This window comes from Mixophyes fleayi, chromosome 5 (genome assembly GCF_038048845.1).
Source record: "Mixophyes fleayi isolate aMixFle1 chromosome 5, aMixFle1.hap1, whole genome shotgun sequence".
Taxonomy (NCBI): Eukaryota; Metazoa; Chordata; class Amphibia; order Anura; family Limnodynastidae; genus Mixophyes; species Mixophyes fleayi.
In genome coordinates this window covers 77,791,748-77,812,751 of record NC_134406.1, presented here as the reverse complement: position 1 = coordinate 77,812,751, position 21,004 = coordinate 77,791,748, and the positions used below count along the sequence as shown (strand labels likewise).

The window sequence follows — 21,004 nt, the reverse complement described above, 5'->3', positions numbered from 1 at the left end:
AAATATACTAGTACTACTGTTTTCTATTACAATGGTTATATTCTGTGGCAGAACTATCATGTGTGCCAGTGGTGTGGCCACTATGTGCCCAGAAGTTAGGGGGCTCCAGAAATACTAGTGCCCCCTCCATCAAAGGCCCATGCAGAAGACTCCGCGAGCCCTTGGGACCCCCCACATCAACCCTCGAACTACCACTATTGGAGGATACAGTGGCATTGCTGGACCCCTCCCCAAACTTTCTATGAGGTTCGGTGATGCCTATTTTTGCCCCTGGACATTAGGGTGATTTTATCTCTAATAGCCAATTTTTATTTATTTTTTCATACTTCTAAACCCATCATCTGGTTCCACTTGGTATACTGACATTGAATCATAAATATTTTTTTATTCAACTTGCACAAGATGGTCAAAGTTTGATGTTATGCAATTTTCCACAATATCAGACGTAGTGACTGCCAATACACAATTTATGTTAAGAATATGCATTATAAATATTTCTATTAATGCTGTATAATTGCAGGAACAAATAGAAGTGAACATTAATAACCTAAAGCACTGCAGTCATGTCAATGAGTGATTTGGGAGATATTCATTGTTATTACCATGTTTCCCTGAAAACTGGTTGACAGGCTCCCTATTCTGGTTTCAGGACAGAATGTAATAAAACTGCTCTCAGTTCCGAAACTTCAGGATGGAACCAAACAAAAATTATAGCTAAGGCAATGGTGGAAACAATAGATGAGTGGGGATTGCGGGACAACATCCAAGGACTATGTTTTGATACCACAGCATATAACACTTGAGTGAAAGGTGGAGCCTGTGTGCTGCTGGAGTCTGAGATTGGCAGAGCACTACTATATTTGGCTTGTAGACATCACATCTCTGAAATAATGCTGGAAAAGGTCTTCAGTATCCATGATGTTTCTAAATCTCCAAACATGGAGCTTTTCATCCACTTCTGAGACTTTTGGCCTAGAATCGATCAAGCTTCAATCAGCACAGCAATTAAAGATGAAAAGACATCAGCTGTGGTTGTTACTTGGAAAGATGACATCATTAAGCTTGCAGTTGCTCATTTGAAGATATTCCAACCGAGAGGTGATTACTATGAGCTATTGGAACTCACCATAATTTTCTTGGGAGGCATTCCTCCATGTGGAGTACATTTCATATTTCCTGTAGCTATCCATCAGGCTCGCTGGATGGCCCGGGCCATTTACTCCATCAATATGTGGCTGTTCCGAAACCAGTACAATTCACAGCAGCCAGGGTTTAGCGAGTCACGGAAGACTCGCAGGATATCGTACTGTGAGAAAGTTTGGCATCATCTGCAGGAAGTTTGTCTGTTCCTTACTGCCATTTATGTGAGATACTGGTTCCAGAGCTCATCACCAACTGCAGCTCCAAGGAATGACCTTGCCTTGTTACATGCACTGTCTGTGTCCACCCTTTGATAGTGTAATAAACTATCACAAATATCCAAACAAAGAAGTTGCAACGGTATTCAAAAATCATCAATGGTATCTTTCAGAAATACTGGTCGGTTTCAGTTTCTTTGATGATGAAGTGTCAACAGAAAAAAACAACTTATGACTGCTGCAATCAAACACTCAGATGGGACTGACAATCCTCTAAAACGTATTCCACCAGTTCTTCAGCCAGCAACACAGGGTTTACATAACTCCGCCTCAAGATCAAGGCTGAGTTTGTTGAAAATTCTTGGTCTGTCTGAGCAATTCTTAGAGTATGACCCGGCGGAATGGCAGAACCTTGACTCATACAAAAACAGTCAGAAGATTGCAGACTAAGTGACGGTAGTAAATGATCTTGCTGAGAGAGGTGTGACGCTAATCCAAGAATTCATTGCTTCGATAACACGAAAGGAGGAACAGAAGAAGTTCCTTTTGCAGGTCGTGGAGGAGCACTGCAGTAAGTTCTGCACGCCAACATAAACTGTTGCCATCAAGAGATCATTATCAAAGTGACTAATGTAAACTCGGTGGTTGTTTAAAATATTTGATGAAAAAACATTAATATTTAATACATTATAAAACAAATTACCGTTCTGCATTATCGCAATGTAATCGTCATATTATAAACTTTGGTTGAGTTGTGCAAGTTCTAAATATAATATGATTTCAAAATAAAAACTACTGTCATGTTTTTTCACATAATGGCACATTTTGGTGGGATGGTGGTTGTCATTTTCAAACAAAGATTTTTTGGAATCATCCTACTGGTCATGTTCCTGCAAAGAATCACTTTACAAGAATTCCAAAGTACAATACTAATATGCAGACTGCATTTAAACACTGTACACATTAAAAAAAACAATTATATACTCAAAAATGCAATGTATCTTTATTAAAAAGTATGCTGTAATATTTAATCTTCCACCATTACAGTAAAAATAAATATCCCACAACTCATAGACAATAACCAGAACACTGCAGATAAATCACAAATGATTGAAATGACTAAGCACAACAAGTTGGTAATTAATGGGATATGACTGCCCAGTTCCAGTGACATCAATCAGGCATAGTTACTGCCCCAAAGTAATTAAAGACGGAGAATGTCCCTAGGGAATTGCAGCTCTCAGCAAAGGTAACGTGCTGTATAAATGCTAAATATAGAGCTAAGCTATATCAGATACATTATTTATAGAATAAATGGTTAGGAATCTGCACTCCCATTGAGTGTTTTATTTAACACAAAGCTGCTGCCTTGATGACAGATAAGAAGGGGAGTTCTATCCCTCCAGATATATTAGACAATTAAACAGAAAAACATCTGGCGTAAAATTGTGAATATTAAATACTGAGTGGTCTTGAAAATTGTACCATATGTCCATGTTATGCAGATCTGTAATATTGCAATTTTATTATCAATGCATTTGCATTACATAAAAACAAAGGTGTTAATGAAATAAAGCAACATAACTTATCTAAACTGCAGCTCATGAGTGAGAAAATACAGTTCATAACAAAATTTACATTTAATAATAAGCCTGGATACCCCCTTGATTAAAGGATGATGTTAACTGGTACCAAATCTGGTAATAAGCAGTTATTGAGGAACTGATCAAACCATAAAACAAATGTCTTTTCAAAATTTGTATAAGTCTGTCTCAGATTCTAGGATTTTGCTCCCTATATTTGACAATAGAAATGAAAAGTCCCTAGAATCTCCAAAAGAGGTACTATAGATCCAAAAAGCACGCTAAAGTTCCAATATTTTCAATACTGGGTTAAAAAGCAATGCCACTAAGTGCAATAGGTACGAGACAGAGTAGTCCAGACATACCCATTATTAGGGTTTCTTTTGTAAGCCTTAGATCCTTAGGCCTCCATAAACAGACACCAAGGGGTAAATGTATTAACCTCGGGATTCTTGAACTCCCGCGAGTTCGGCGTCTTCAGCGCTTAAATTTAAAGCGGCGCTGCCTTATAAAAGGGAAACTTCCCTTTACAGGGAAACAGTGCTTTAAGGCAAATAGCTGGATTTCTTTGTTTGCAATCAGCTCCTATTATACAACATGTTTCCCCAGGGGCTTCCTCAGGGATAGGTAGGGCCAGGATTGGATTTGTTCGGAGATTTTTATAGGTGCCACAGATTGAAACAGGATTGGTTGTTATAAGGTCAGCATATAATGTATTCAGTCCATTGACTGACAGCTTAAATATCCAATCAGAAAATGCTATCTTATAACCATGAATTCCACAGATTGAAACAGGATTGGTTGTTATAAGGTCTGCATATCATTTGTTCAGTCTATTGATTGACAGCTTAAATATCCAATCAGACAATTATAGCTTATAACCATGAATTACATTGTATGAAAATGTTGCCAGTTATAATATGACCAATATATAAATACATTCTAGAAACATAGATGAGAATTGAGAACATGAGAATGAGAAGTGAGTAATGCAATATTGAAAGGATAGTGAAATAAGCGTCAAACTGGTAGTGTAGAAACCATAGTTTCCTTTTTTTTCTATAGCTTTTTCTATTTCTTACATCATAGGAAATTTCTGAGTTTAAAATCAATGTTTATTCCTTTAGGTGTCAAAGTTTTCGAATTAAAAAGCAATTTAGATTGTTCCCGAGAGATAATGCTAGTAAAATCTCTCCCCCTCCAGGGTTTCGGAACCTTACTGTTGCCCATGAAGTTTAATTGTGAGGAATCATGATGAGACACACAGGGTCTCATTTAGACTCGGATGCAAGTCATTTTGTTCAGCGCAAAAAGCATTTTTGGCCAAAGATCCGTCTCAGTTTGCACTCCAACTGAGAGGGGTCTCCCTGTTGCACCTCTCTGTGTTTAGAGAGGTGGAACGGGGGAGGTTGTGGGCGAGCCTAGCAATGTAAGGACGTATTCACGCTCTTTATATGCTATTTTGAGTTGAAAGCAACCGCAAATAGGTCTCTAGGAGATGTATCTTTTGCAGGTGCTTTCAGCTGGTGCAAGATACCTTGATGTATTAAGAAACAAAGTAAAAAAGATTAAAAATAAAAGGTATGGACCCCCTCTCAAATAGCTTAACCAACCATTGTGCTGTTCGGGGCGGGGACAATTTTTTTTTTTATTTAAAAAAAAAATGAAAATTAAATTATCTGCTTTACAGGGTGCTGTGCATGATACACTTGCATGCCAGTCATAAGGCAGATAAAGGCGTGTGTTTGTTCAATTTGCACAGTATTCTAAGTTGCATGGATCTAAAGATGCAAAGATGCATGCAACTAATACTGTGTAAATTACAGGGTACAATTTACACCTACGATTTCAGTGTAAATTGCGTCTGACTCTAAATGAGGCCCAAAGTGTTCAGACACACTTTGTATTTTCAGGCCTATTTTAATACTTCTATGATGTTCCAATATTTTCATATGAGGTTCCCTAATTGTTCTGTCAATATATTGTAACCCTCATGGGCATTCTAATACATAGATAACTGTACCAGTATCACAAGTTAGATCATAGTTGCCAACTCCCGGAAACTTGTTTCCGGGAGAGGGGGCGAGACTGGAGGGCGGGAGGGGGCGGGACGAGGCCAATCGCGCCATTTTGGTCACGAGAAAACGTAATTTGCGTCGCGGGGGCGGGGCCAAAATGACGCGATTGGCCTCGTCCCGCCCCCTCCCGCCCTCCAGTCTCGCCCCCTCTCCCGGAAACGTTTTTATTGTTTTTGTGTTTCTAATATTTCCTGTCTTGCATGCTTGGCATCTATTACAAAAATAGGATTTGCTCTCATTCTCATTAAGCCAAGTGTTATTTGATGCTGAAACTTTAAGGGGGAATTGTTCTATTAAAAAGTTAGTTTTTAAGGTTGTTCGCCCTTTTATAAATAAACTTGGGAGTATCAGGTAAAATTTCTCTCAAGTTATCATCTCCTAATAATAACTTCCAGTGTTTCTTTACGATTCTTTCCATTCTTTTGAATGTTGGCTAAATTTAGTAATAAATGGAATCTGGATAGGATTGTTCTGTATTTCTCTCATTTTTTTAGTTAAAATACTTTCCCTGTTTGTGACTCTTACAGATTCATACACATTTTCTATTCTTGCTTGATCATAGTCTCTCTCTAAAAATCTCCTTTTAAGAGTGTTGGTCTTTTTGTCATACTGTTCCAGTTTTTAACTATTTCACTGTAATCTGGTAAATTGGCCTTTTGCTTTGTTTTGAAGCCAATTTCTCTGGTGACTACTGGAGGATGGAATGTATGAATTGCAATCAAAATCTTTCAAATATATTGTTGTTTCAATTCTGTTATTTTAGATGTATATTTCAAGATCAAGGAATTGTACTGATTCAATACTGGCATTAGCCGTGAATGTAAAATTAAGGTTATTTTGATTGATGTATTTGAGAAATTAATCAAGTACATTTTCTGAACTTGTCCATATGAAGAGTAGATCGCCCGTGTAGCAATACCAACTTAATATGTGTTGGGCATAAGGGTTATTGCTCCAAATTGTCATGTACTCCCATAAGGCCATAAACAGGTTCACGTAACTGGGCACAAATTTTGCTCCCATTGCAGTTCTGCAAACCTGTTTATAGAAATAGCCCTCTGACTAAAAATCGTTGTGCTCTAGTGTGTACATGACACAATCTAGTATGAAATCAAATTGTTCCATAGGTAAGTCTGACTGCTTGGTAAGAATCTTCTTCCATATATGCCCATAGCCTGCCTTATGGTCGATAATAGTGTAAAAGAAAGATACGTCACGCGTAACTAACGTATAATAATTTTTTCCAGGACATGACCTGTGTCCCTCAGGTAATTTTTTGGTTTGTTTACCAATGGCTGTAAAAAAAAATCTATATAACTTAACAAATTGGTAGTAAGGGAGTGAATAGCTGACACAATTGGATGTCCTGGTGGATTGGTATTCTTGGGAATTTTAGGCTGTTGGAAGATAACTGGTATTTTTGGAAATTTACTCAGCCTTACTCAAAATGCCCCTTTAAAATGCTGGTTGTAAAAGAGTGAGTAGTTATTTCTGATACTGATTAGTAGGATCGCAGGGAAGATGTTCATAAGTGAAGCTACCACTGAGTTGTCTATTTAATTCTGCTAGGTATGTACACTTGTCAAGGATGGTGATTCCCTTATACGCCGGTTGTATGAATAGGTCTTCATTATCTCTGAGTTCTTTAATGGCTTAATTTGCTGTCAAGTTTATGTTTTTGTTTTTATTCTTCCTGGGGATTTTTTTTAAATCATCCTCGACTAGTTTTTGAAATGCCACAATAATTGGACTCTTCAGATGGTTTGGGTAGAATTTAAATTTTTCTTTTAAATTTGTATGTATAAACTCATTCATTTGGTCTGAAGATTGTACACATAATTTTTTTCAACCTGGATTTAAAGACAATATTCTTAAGGGTCATCTTGCGGATAAATTTGTGCAGGTCAACATAAGTTTTAAATTTATTTAGTTGTCTATCAGGGGCGAATTTTAATCCTTTTCCTAGTAGTGTTTTTTGTGGTGTAGTTAAAATATGAGTACTAAGGCCTTATTTCTTTATCTTGATCTTGGTTCTTGCCCCTAGAGATCTTTCCTCCTCTTCTTCCTCTGACCGTTTTTTGGTCTTTTTCTGTTTTTTCGGAGTTCGTATTAAATTTGGATCTCTGCTCATGCATGGTATGTCTTGTTAGAGGGAAGCAGAGTTTGTCTGACAATAGTCGTATGGTAGTATGGTCTCCTGTGCTAATTCTAAAAAAAATATCAAGATTGTTCTCGGTTTCTTGAGCTGTATGAGCACTTAACCTCTCCTGGTTATCAATTTGCTCTAATTTGTTGAAAAATCCAGATTCACTAAGGATTAGGTCACTGTTAAATTTGTCTCTTTTATTTTTGTAATATTCTTGTACTTTCTTTGTATAATTATGTATCTTTTGAAATTTCTGTTTCAATGGTCTTCCTATATTTTTTGGCTTTAGGGGTTTGTAGATACTTCTGTATGTTTCTTTTTTAGATGTGTTTTTAATTAGTGGAAATCTAGGTTTTACTCTCCTATTAGAGTAATTATTTCTACTTGGTCTTTCTTTTTTTAGTTTGTGCTATCTCCCTCCAAGTTTCATAGTGATTTGATTTAGAATAACCTTTTTGCCTCTCCTATTTGATGCTCTGTTGCTTGGAGTTGGGGGCATTCAGTAGATGTTTATTGTTTTCATAGTCTCCAATGTCACTTAGAAAATTTGTTCTCCTTAGTTTTGATCATGTCCTCCTCAATATATTTTATTTTATTATATGTTATTGTTTCCAAATTCTTAAAATCTTCCAAATGGTGAAGGGGTTTTAATTTATATTGTATCAAGTTTAGTTCTTCTTCAATATTGTTTAGTGACGGTTCTCTATCTGTGATCACTAATTTCATAATTGAATATGAGAATGATTATAAAACCTCATTCCATGCACTAATACATTTATCATTTTCTAAATTAAACGTGGGTCTTTTTAAAATTCTTAAACCCCTATAAACTATCTCGTTCTCTATGTGTTTAGACAGGGTGGTAGTTTCCCACCCAAGTTTCACCTCTAATATGAGTAGATGTTCATATCTAACTAAATTGATGCAGAAGGTATTTTCATTAATTTGGAGTTCTAAGACCTTGTTTATTTTTGAAAAGAACCCATCTAATCTGGCAAGTTTCTCCTCCCTTTGTGTGTGCATCATTGCTGGATACAGGAATAAATACTCTCAGGGGTGGAACTAATTACCCTAGTTATATTGATAATAAAATTGCAATATTACAGATCCTTATAAAATGGACATATGGTACAATTTTCTAGCCCACGTATACAGTATTTAATATTCACAATTTTGTGCCAGATGATTTTCTGTTTAATTGTCTCAGATACATTATTTACCAAACTATAACACAGGATTTTAGATACTGTAGAAAAACGTACAAAGGTTTGCTTGCCCAAGTGAGGAAATCATTACAATACTTACAGGGTCTCCTCTAAGACCAGGTTCACCTTTTTCACCTGATTCACCACGAGGTCCTTTGTTGCCCTAATAGAGTAAGAAACAAACAAAATAATGCTATTAACCTATTAAAAGTGCAATGTACAGATATTTGTCTACAGCACCCAAAATATTAATAGTTATATATAACAGATTACTACAGTAAAGAAAAATGCGTATGAACCTGGATTTAGTCTATCTTGGTCCTGTGTTATGTTCCTTGTGTTCTGTGATGTGTCACAGGCAAGTATTGCTGTAATGTTTATCTCATACTTGCCAACTTATGGCAAGTATGATCCGGGAGCTGCCAAGGGAAGGTGGGAGTGCAGGGGGCGGGGCTCCAAAAACCGAGTCATTTTGGCTCCGCCCCTGTGACGTAATGACGCAAAACGCGTCATTTTACAGCAGGGACGGGGCCAATCGCCGCAATTCCCGGTGAATCGTGGTGTTTTGAACCAAATTGTGGGAGATTGACAGACTCTCCCGGGAGTCCGTGAGACTTGCCCGAAATGCGGGAGTCTCCCGGACAGTCCGGGAGAGTTGGCAAGTATGGTTTATCTTGTATACTCTGAATAAAGCTGAATTATTATTATTACTATTCATTCATTTATAGGGCTTAACCTTTTCCATAGCAGTTCCTCAAGTATGTTCTATATGCTCTCATTTACGAACACCTTGAACCCAGATCAGTATTCTCATAGTTTTTGGATAAACATAAATATGCAGATGACCTAATAAAATGGTTTATAGTCTGGAGTTATATTTGGGCATAGCAAAGCTGAACAACAGTCATTACCAGCAATAGAAGTTCAAAGTGGAAATGCTGTTATACAAATATGACTTGTTAGGAAGTACTGAGCACAGCAGCACGAGAATATTTGGATAAATGTAACAGGCAAACTAAAGCACTAATAAGATTACTAGTGTAGGATGATCAACTGTGTCATATTAGGGGAAAAAGCAAAGTATTTGAAAAGCACTACAGACACTGTATGAAAATAATCATATTTAAAAAATAAACTGTACCTGCTATGCAAATAATACAACATGAGACTACAAAAGCATTTGGCATTGCAATACCATGTAAACAAAATTCTAGAAATGTTAGAAAAGCTGAGAGAAACACAACGGAACATGAAAGATTGCTGTGACTGGGTCCCCCTGCCCAGATCCACATGATATGGGAAAAAATACAATTATTCATTCGGAACAGTATGATACAGTATGGTATATTTTACATATATATTTACAGTATGTGCATTCCAGCAGTGGAACTGAAAACTGGATCTACTTATAAGTATAACAGACAAGACCAGACCTCTAGCAACCAAGAGGTGGCAGATAACTGAATTCATTTGCTGGGAAACAAAGGTTGTGTGATACTTATAATTATGTTCCACAAAATTAAATCTTGTTTCTGCACATCTGTAAAACACTTAACGAATTCAGGCCTCTGTACAAATAAAAGGCAAACTAAGCACTACACAGTTTTTTTTGTTGGTTCAAAAATCCTAGGGGAATGAACAGCAGACAGGATGTATGAGCTCAAACACTGATCAGAAGTAAATTCACGTATAGCATAGGCGGCTGGGACAGAGTCATCCAGATGCAATAAATGAACTAAGGAACAGAAATATGCAATACACTTATCAAAGGCATCTGTGGCATTAACATGAAACTACAAAAGTGTTGCTACTTAACATTACATCAGAGCAAGGGGTAAATTTATGTTGGACTTTGGTAACAGTCATTTTTGGATTAAAAGCTGCTGACAACAGAAGAAAACTTCAGTGGTGAATATATTGGGGATTTATTATTTTGAATAAAAATATATGGTGTAAATGAGGGTGTTTACTGTATTTATTGTGGGTTTATTATTTGTAATAAATGTTAATGGTTTTAATGAGGGAGTTGTGGTTTTGTAAACATTTTGGTTTCTGGAACTACAGGTTCCAGCCAGCCGTGGGTGTCAGGACATGTTGGCACTTGTGGTTCTCCAAGTGCCAACATGCCCTGGCTGCCATGGGTATGCTGGTGCTTGTAGTTATACAAGTAGCAGCATGCCCACACTATTTATGGCACCCTAGCTGGCTGGGACTTGTAGTTCCACGAAACAAAATGGCATCTGTTTGTTTTTTATACATTATTCGCCGTTATTACCCTACACCCACCGCCAAGGGGTGTAGGAAGAGTCCTAATGCTATCAGCACTGGGCTGGGTGTCCCTAGGGGGGGGCCCGCTCATTTTTTTTGACGGACCCCACTCCCTAGGGAATCCAGCCCAGCGCTGAACAGCCTGGGGTTGGTTTGTCATTATGGCAGGGGGAACCCTGCCGCGTGTTCCCCTGCTATAGTGCCACCAACCCCGATTGGTTTGCCTAGTGCTGGTTCCGTGAAAATACGGGGGACCCCACGCCAAATTTTTCCCCGATTTTCACAGAACCAGCAGTAGGCTGGCAGCACTAGGGTTAAGACTAAATAGAGGAGGGGGGCCAGGTTTTTTTTTTTACACTTTGATCTATTTTTAACACTTTTTACAGCTGCCGGACCTCCGGCAGCATTACAGAACAGTGTAACAGTGATGTGTTTACCTAACACACTGCTACAACACAGGAGAGTTACACGGGAGTGTTTTACATCGCAGCAAAGCGCCAGAGATGACCAGCGATTTTGAAGATCAGGGTAAAAATCGCACCTTGATACATTTGAGAAAATTTTGACTAAAATTGCGAGTTATCACCCACGATTTGCTGCGATTTTTACACACTGAAAAAATCGGACCTTGATACATTTACCCCCAAGTCTTCTCTTAGAGATCATCCATAGTGATGTCTGTGGGTCAATGAGAACAGAAACCCTAGCTAGAAACAAGTAGGGTATCATTTTCATAGTTGACTACTCTGGATATAGAAAATATATCTACTGAAGCACAGAAGTGAGATGCTAAAAAAAAAACTCATGGAGAAAATAGCAACATCATTTAACAAATTCCAGGGCATGTCTCAATGGGGGATCCTATAGCAAACAATGGTCTATGAGTTGCATTTTATGCGCAACAGTAAGGCGGCTATAAAACTTAATGTCAAATTTTAGCCTATTATTTTATTATGAGTAGAGTTTTATTTTTAGGGAGGAGCATAAGCAAAGTACACCTGCAATCGCTCAGATTGTTTCACTTCTTGTATAACTATACCTGATAAGTTGTATTGACACATCCCTTTAACACAAAAGTATGTGAACATCATACATTTTGTCAGTGATAGAGGCACATTTTTAGCTTCATTCCATATGATTAAAATATGCCCTGTGTGTGGCCTTGTGTTTTGTCCTTCCTGTTCCTGTGTTATGCTTCCTTGCTATCCCTTTGTTTGGACGTGTTACAGACAAATCGTGCTGCAATGTTTAACCTGTGTGCACTGGAGTTCTTGTCCCCTGAGTTTGTCCATATGTTTTCAATTATAATGAACCCGATCGTGCAGATCAGTATGTTCACAATTAATACACAGTTAGACACATCTAAGGAGATGGTTTATCTAATTTATAACATGTTATGAAAATGTTGTGCAACATTTTCTCCTCTTACAACAACTCGGACAACCTGCTTATCTATGATGTTACGAGGCCATATAAGAGCCATAAAAATGTGTGTATTATTTAGACAACGGTAAGACATATCCATAACTTATTGCACTACACAGATTAAATAAATTGCAATTGGAAAACAATTCTAATTTATAAGCCTCATTTAGAGATATAAGTAAAGTAAAAAAAACGGTGCATATTTGCTTCTGGATAAACCATGTTGCAATACATGGATGCAAATGTATTTATTATATATGTTTTGCCGGCAGGGGAAATACTGGTGGCTCTGCATGTAGAACACTAATACTGGACATCTGTCATTTTAAACTGCAATTTAGAGCTCAGCTAGGACATTTCTCCTCCCAAAATCCATCCGCACATTTTAAATGTGGCCCCCTGCAGTGCAACACAGTTTTGACAAGGTGTACATTTGCTCCTTTATTGCTTAGCTCCTAGCTCTAAATGAGGCCCCATATGGTTAGCATCCAATAAAACACATCTTCAATCAGTTTTTATATATGTGCCCATTTTCACACCCCATTCATCCAACACCATGGTGCAGTTTTCTCAAAAGTCTTTATTAGTGCTATTTAAATTGTGGGTATGTCTAATATCGCTTAGAGATTACCACTCATATACATACATTTATGGTAGTCTCTGTAAAGGAAAAGCAGAAAGGTAAAACTCACCTGTGCTGGAGAGAAGCAGCTTCTCCAGACTTGGGCTGCAACAAGACCTTATTAACACCTAGGGCACTGGCCAGCTTCACTATCCCCAGTCTAAAACACACCACCACCCACTGTTCTTTTCTAGTATTAAAAAGATTTAATCCTACTCTCTTTTACTGAAAATCATTTGCATGTGTCAATGTACAGGTACCAACCAGTTGCCCCGGAAAAAGAGTTGCAATGAAAACTGGTCCGGAAGAGAATTCCTTTGTAGATACAAGTTATTTAATTGTTTTACCTGTGGGCCAATGCTCCCAGTTTCCCCTGTTGCTCCAGGTGCTCCACGTTCTCCCTGAACAAAATAAAAAGCAAAACAAATTTAATCCACTCTTCAGTAACCAATTTTCACATGACTACCTCTGTTAAAAAATACATAATCTGATATTTTTCAATGGGCAATTTAAATCGTCAAAGTTCTTGTGTGTATAAATAACAGGTAGAACTGGGGCCAAAGTACTGATCAGTAAGTGATGAGTAAACTCTTCTCCAACACTTATAGGATGGTTTTAAAACAGGATAGACAAAGCATCACTTAGTCACAGCTTAAGTGGACCTTTAACACAGAATTTTCACTGACTTCATTATATGCTTCTTAATGTTAGAATTCCATTTCAAATATTTACTCAATTACTTAATTGCATTTTTAAATGGCATTTTATTTTAGCTGAATTTAACAGATGATCTGAAGTTAAAAATATTAAAAATGAAAGTATTTTGTTATACATTTTATAAAAGTTAGTTAAACAGTTACATTTACCTGCTCGCCTGGTACACCATCGATTCCATTGTCACCATCTTCTCCCTACAAAAATATAAACCAGCATCAAGATGACTGCCCTCAAATCATTTACATAACTATTACAATGTATAATAATAACAGAGAGAAAATAGCAAATGTGTTAAAAGACATGCATTTATTATCATTTTAACCCTAGTAAAAGCCTGTAAATGTGTATGGAAACCAATGGTTCCATTTACTCTATGGACAGAAAACCCCTGATTCCCCAGTTATCTTTTCCTGGGTAGAGAGAGCCTCCACTTGTACTCAAAATCGTCATGTGAATGTATGATTCAAAGTTACAGAGACATGTTTCCTGGGATCTCCATACAGTCACTTGAAGGCTCTGGGAAGAATTCAAGGTCACCTATTCACTGGGATCTGCCATCTCCCTGCCAAAGGTCAGAATAGAGGTAAGTGGACCTCATCACAGGTGTGCAGGGTGTAACAGCTGGGATACCAGCATGTATACTTGGAAGAAACTGAATGTACATATATGGGGTTGCAGTTAGGGCTACTTGTTCCTCTTGCGTCCACTTGTAGTCAAGATCACTCCAACACATACTGCTAAGCCACTGACACAAACATCCATAATCCCTAATTCCAATGTTTCAGCAAAAAATAACTTACAATGGTCATTTCACATCTCTTAGTTTGTGTGCTAAAATTTTTCTAATATTACTTTATTTTAGCCTGAAACACTGTATAATATTCTCTGTATAAATAAAAAAAAAAAACAGCAGCAGTTAAAAAAATATCATTTGTTAAGGTTAATTCAGTTTTTTCTTAGGATCATTTGTGAGATGGTGGCACAGCACAAAAGACTCAAGTGCTGTTGTATGAATTCTGCTTTTGTTAATCACCCCTTCAGTGTTTAATTGCCTCTCTCATTTCTCTTAGGTGGTAGGAGCAATTAAAGGATAACTCCATTAAAAAGTATAAAAATCCCTGTGTTCAAGATCTTGGTGGTAGTAGCAAATATTCAAACGAGAACTTTGAAGGCCGAAGTGGAGAAGGATTCCATGTGAACAGCAACCTTAATGGTTGTTAGATGGAGGATGCCTTTCTCATATTAAGTTCCAATCAGCTGCATAGAATAATATTCGGCAACTATGCAAGACTGAAGTTCATTTTTGGATCTAGTTATCCTTTGAACAGTTATGGATGTCCATTGCAGGGATATTTTTCCTCTAACACACTGACTGTGAGAAGCTTTACAATGTGAAACCTGTATTTTTCACTTACATGGAATTTTTTAAATGGTGGACATCCCATATTACTGTTGTATCCCAGGAGATTGGCTCCTAAAGATGCATGCCTATAATATAATGGCGCAAGGCCAATTCAAGCTACAATTCCTTAGAGAAACTAGATTCTAACAAACGGGACAGACTTCATATCTCCCAACATTTTACAAACAAAATTGCAACAAAATTATCCCCACCATCAATATGCCCAATACTCAGAGACACAAAACCACATCTACATTCTCAGCAAAGCACCATGCAAATTGTACTACCTCTCCTTATTCAGCAGCACAGTAGGTAACAGTTTGCAGTAGGTAAGAATTAAGCAATTATTGTATTAACGTGTGACTTTTGAACTCTGTAGGTAAAAATGTACCAGCTAATATATATATATATATATATATATATATATATATATATATATATATTAATATAACTCAACACCAAATTATAACAAATCTATTTAAAACTTACCCTATCGCCTCGAAAGCCTCTTCCACCCTGAAATGAAAGAAAGCAACAGTGTATTAAGAATACTATAGATGTCTTTATGTGAACTGGCAATATATGTTATTATATTTTCAATGAAATCCAGCAAACATGACAGATTAATTAATACTAGTATTAGCCAATTTTATTTCTTCCTCTCCCATTGCAGCAATGTATGATGACAACTATACCTTCAATATCAGTATAGACTACACCTTTAATTGACTGTTCACTTTAAGATGTCACTTATACATTCGGTCATTGAGTCATCCTTTTTATTGCTATCAAAGGCTACAGTTTATAAAAAAGAATTATCACATAGATTAATGAATATTAAGCCAGTATTTGATGACTATATAGGTAAAGAAAATGACTTTGAGTAGAGATGCCCTATAGGAATAACAATACAATGTTCAGCAACACACAATAGATATAGCTGATCACACCTACTCAGGGATTTGCCAGGTACTTAATGTTGCCAATTTGGATGTCCCTGCATACCAAATAAGTGTAATGCATTCTGTGTTAATATTTCATTGTAATATTTTCTATCCAACTATTGCAAATATTTAATGATGGTGCTACAAGCATGATCATCCAGCAGCAGCAAATATAATATATCACTTGCCTTTAGTCCTCTAGGCCCTGGGCATCCATCTTCTCCCTGTGTCCCATTCAGTCCATGTGGCCCTCTCTCGCCCTTAAAAAATTAGCAAGTTAGAAAGTTCACATTTTTACTGTTTAATATTATTTATTACTATTATTTAAACTGTATGTTATATGTTGATTTATTATTGCTTACTTTACTGTTCTCCACAGAAATGTAAAAACAAACTGAACTTTAGTACTGTATAAAATAATACTACATGGACTAATGGATCATTGCTATCTAAAAGAATATGGTCCAAACTGTAATCTCTGTACTAGGAAATTATTAATACATGTTCTGGATTTAGATAGTTACACACAAATAATATTGTTAATATATCAGAATAAAAATGACTACATAAATGAACTGACATGTTTTTTAATTCCCATTTTTCTTTCAGGGAAAGGGTGATTCTAAGGTGACTTGCGGAGCCAAGCCAGGCATTTACATACAAGGCTTACCAGGCATTTACATACAAGCTGTTTTGGCTTTTGGGGCTCACATTAGGATTTCTTCAGTACATTTAGTAATTTAATCTTTACACACAAATATGTAATTGCCCTATAGAATATTATGTCTATCCAGACACTTGTCAGATATTGCTAAATGTCTGCATAACTCATACTCAGCACAACAGTAAAATTCTCCATTGACTCAATTGGAAAGAGGAAAATGGACTCTTACAATCATCAATATATGCATTTTAATTCAATGAGCCTATTACCAAGAGGACTTTCAGCAACGTTGTAAAAGCTACAAACTGTGTAATTTTCTTCTGCTGTCATTTGTTCCTGAATTGCTAATTTTACTGAATTATCTGCATTGTTGTATTGTTGCTTTACATTGTTATTTTCATATTCTTCAAAGCCTATTGTCCGTGGTTTCACTGTGCCAATGACAGAAACCTGTCACCTACATACGCTGGAGGCAGCGATTTTGCAGCCTGAACAAATATCCATGAGTATGCAGCCTATCAGTTCACTAGGTACCAGTGACATCACTAAGGCACTTCCTCACTGACACTGTGTGTGGGTGATGCGTGCAAATTCAACTGCATTTGGCAGGGAGAAAATCCCACTTTGTCTGCACCAAAATATTCATATTTTACACAGTGCCAATAGAGTAAAGAGGCTTACCAGGCACTTTAATACCTTTCTGCTCTTACCTATGAAGTAATCTATAATACCGTGTGGGAGAAAATGTAGGTATTTGCAATGGTTCCTTTCCATTTTTAATGAATGGGTTCTTGTGTGAAGTGTTGTTTTATGTGGGGTTGACTGGTCTACTTTGAGTTTCAGTGTTATGATCAATTATAACAGGTTTACATATTTTATTTGTTGTTCTTGGTACTGTTCAACTGTCTTTCCTAGCTCTGCAATATTGGCAATATGTCCGAATGCAAAATATGATTTCACATTGAAATGTCAAAGCTAACATAGCTTGCTTTGCTCTCTGTTCCTTAAACTTACATAGAGATTTTGCAGAAGGAATATAAATACACACCAGTTTCACATTTCATAACATTCCAAAACAGAGCAAAATCAAATTACTTTAATTTAGTTTTCATTGTCTAGGACCATGCGTTCTTTTACTAAACGACTTTGAACAATAAAAAAATGGTGCATGGTCTACTTACAATACCACCTTCTTCACCAGGATGTCCTTGAGCTCCTTTTGCACCAATCCTTCCCTAAAGACAAAGAACATAATTTAAATGTGGTCAATTTTGATTGTATTCCAGTGTAACAATTAGTCAGTTAGCCACATAGGAATCTCAGTACAGTATTTGATTAACTAAAAATACTATTTTCCTCAGATATTATTAACTCAGTTCTTTAAGTCAAGAATATATTTACTCTTCTTGCTAACAGCATTCAAACATTTTAATATGTATTTTGCCAAAGGTAAATAATATCTTGTATGCTAGATCAGGGCTGCATGTGCTGCCATTTGACTAAAGAAAAAAGTCACCCAGTGGCATAACTAGCTCTTGTTAGACCAGACAGAAATGCTGTTCTGGGAGGAATGGGGGGGGGGTCCAACAATGCATATCCCACCCAACTCTTTGGAGGCCCCCGCACTCTCTTATGGGGCCAGCAAATGCACAGAGGAGCCTAGTTTGGGCTTTCAGTTCCACCAGAGTGAAAAGGGTCGGGGACTCCATTTCAAAAGAACACATACACTGCCTGGCCCCCTACATCATCGGGCCCCATGGCAGCAACATGGGGTGCCACAATGTTAGTTACAGTCCTAAGGTCATCCTCATTTGTGTCAAGGTATAACATAACTCTGGTGAATAAAGCAGGGAGTGCATGGTAACTACTGCATATCAAATTAATCGATGAATAATTTGTGTTACCCTGTAACCTAGGATGGTATGAAAATGACTTCAAAGTAAAGCCTTGCTCTCACAGATTTAACAATCCAACTCACTGTGTAAAATGTGATTCCAAGAATAATGGCCTGTGTTTATTCTGTGGCCCCGCAGTGTACTAGCAACTCAAGAGCTACAATATAACATTGTCACATTTAGAGGGAACTGAACAGCTTCAAATACCTCATGGGGTAAGCTATGTCCTGGTATTTCCATGGTTTTTGGTACCTAAAGAGACATCAGGGAACTGTCCTAGAAAGGGGTCTTACACAACAAGACATGGGCTCTGTGACCACATGATGACTATATTCTGTATAGACAAATATAATTGTATTTCCAAAATACCACTTACAATCACTACAATTAGTGATCAACCACATATTCATAAATAGGATGATCAAGGGCAACCATTATGTTGAATAAAGCTGTTTGGCACAGAGAATGGGAGGAAATGAATATCAGCTCAACTAATCCACTTGACCTATCTCTGTTTGGTACCTGTAGATAGGTAAATTTGTATTGGATTTAATAATGGTAAAATTAGTTCTGTGTCACAGGCCTCTACTGGAAATCACCCTGTAGGAGGGGGGGGGGGAGGGGTGAAAAAAACTTACAAGATTTTGTCAGACTTTTGGGAAATCAATCAACATTGATAAGCTGTCCATCTTCCAAGTCAATTTCCTGTGGCGCAGATTATACAACTCGTGTGCAAGTTTATACTCTGAAGATTTCTCCATTTTATTTAATATGTTTTGCTGTATGTTATGTCATTGTTCATTAATTGTTCTTATAATCTGAAAGAGTTGTACCTTTTTTCATTTATTAAAATCCAATATAATAAGTGCTATCCTTATTGCTCTAAATGAATTCACTACTTGTTTAGACGCAGTCGATTGCTTAGCTGTATTAACCTTTTAAATACCAGTGTAGGAAGTGTTAACTGTTTTAGCTATCAAAGCCCAGAGTGCAATTGTGTGATTAAGTCATAGGCTTTCTATGGGTCATATACGTAAATGATGGCAGTTGAGAGATGTGGTAATAGGTGCCTGTGTTGGGGAAGGGACCAGTTAGATATGTAACCTTAGGGAGAGGTGAGTTCAAGATTAAGTCCTGGAATCCTGTGCATCCCTTCACAGTAAACTTCCAAGTCACGAGTGTGAAGAGTGTGGTTTGTGACAGGTAAAGGTAGCCAGAAGTGATATCCTAACAAAATAGAGGTAATATATTGTTTGACTGTTTGATTATTTGATAAGTTATCAGAACAGGGAGCCGGCAGATCCTGGTGTCCATGACACTGGAGTTGAAGTAGGGGACACTAATCTGAACTTGTGTATAGTATCGCAAGTGGTGGGCCACAGATGGGGTGCTAGAGTTTTCCTGATTCACAGGTGGAGGGCTTGTTCACCAGAGACTTCTAGTAAATATTAATGTCCCCTTTTAGTTGCAGGACTGCTGCACAAGCAGTTGTGACGAGTCAGGAGGCATTTAGGTCTTAGGTGGGAGTCTTACTGCTGGGCCAAAGGCGCTGGGTGGAGGTAAACTGTTGGGAACAGATGGTCAAATTGAGCATCCCCAGTTTCAGGAGAAGGTAGACAGTGGGTAGTAATTTTGGGCCGTCATGGGCACAGGGGAGTCTCAATGTATGCAGATCAACCAGGACAATGGGGCAGGATATCGGTTGGGGTGAGCTGTGGAAAGCAGAGCCATCAGGTCATGGGAGTTCATCGCAAAGCTGGGCTGGTACCACATAAAAACAGTCATGCTGAGGTCCGGGGAGGAGGGGCACTGCCAAAGCTGCGCAAGAGTTGCTGGGGGGTCAAGCTTGAGCAACATAATTATTGGTGGTGGGGTGACAGCCTGACCATGCCTATTCACAGTGCCTGATACTTAGGAGCAGGTTGGGCGCTGAGGTAGAAGTAGACCTGGTAGTAGTAGGCCCTAACATCGGTGGAGTTGGCCAGCTGTTGCGAAAAGGATGCTTGGAGGACTTAGAGGGTGCCCAAGAGTTGGACAGCAGAGCAGATGAGAGATGGGTAGAGAAAGTCTTAAAGCAGTGGATTTAGATTTTGATGGATTTGAGAAATGTGGACCTGTAGCTCCAACAGATAAGCTATGCATAGATACAGAATGCATAGCTATTAACAAATTCAAAACATACCAGGTAAATTAAAAGCCCCATAAGCTGTGCAGACTACAGAAGAATACCCAAAAGTCATCAGAAGAGCATTCACAAATTAATTAACAGAGTTTGATCTTGGGTACATCTAGGTATGCCAGGCTCTCATATGTTTTGATTGCTTTTCTTCATATGATGGAAGCTAGTGGGCACATCTATTTTGCCAAGTTCTGTCACAACTAGCTGTAGGTTTGTGATGTAATACAATGTTTCTCATAACAAAGAATGTTTTCTATATCTCATATCTGTAGCACATTGTGTATTATGTATACACATTTTATTTTATTTTTATTGAACTCAAAATGGGAAACAGCAGAGAGAAATAAAGGGGGTAGGGAGGTGTATTACAAATATAGCAATTTAATTATGACTTGTTTTTTTTTATGGCACCATACAGTGTATGACATAAAGCATTATAAATCATACTACTGTCTTTCTAGTCAAGATAACATGTTTGAGTAATAATTGAGAAATAACAAGAAGGTTACTTCATCTTT

General features: G+C 37.5%; 1 protein-coding gene across 5 annotated transcripts in view; it reads right to left on the bottom strand.

The window, feature by feature from the left end:
• Positions 1 to 21,004, bottom strand: part of LOC142158464 (collagen alpha-4(VI) chain-like) — a 180,080-nt gene that overhangs the window by 73,086 nt on the left and 85,990 nt on the right. For all 5 annotated transcript variants that reach the window (XM_075212427.1, XM_075212428.1, XM_075212429.1 and 2 more), the window contains exons 14-19: positions 17,594 to 17,647; positions 15,937 to 16,008; positions 15,294 to 15,320; positions 13,552 to 13,596; positions 13,033 to 13,086; positions 8,471 to 8,533 (exon numbers count right to left, since the gene is read on the bottom strand). In XM_075212427.1, the coding sequence (XP_075068528.1) occupies positions 8,471 to 8,533; positions 13,033 to 13,086; positions 13,552 to 13,596; positions 15,294 to 15,320; positions 15,937 to 16,008; positions 17,594 to 17,647 (315 nt within the window). The remainder of the gene's footprint in view (positions 1 to 8,470; positions 8,534 to 13,032; positions 13,087 to 13,551; positions 13,597 to 15,293; positions 15,321 to 15,936; positions 16,009 to 17,593; positions 17,648 to 21,004) is intronic.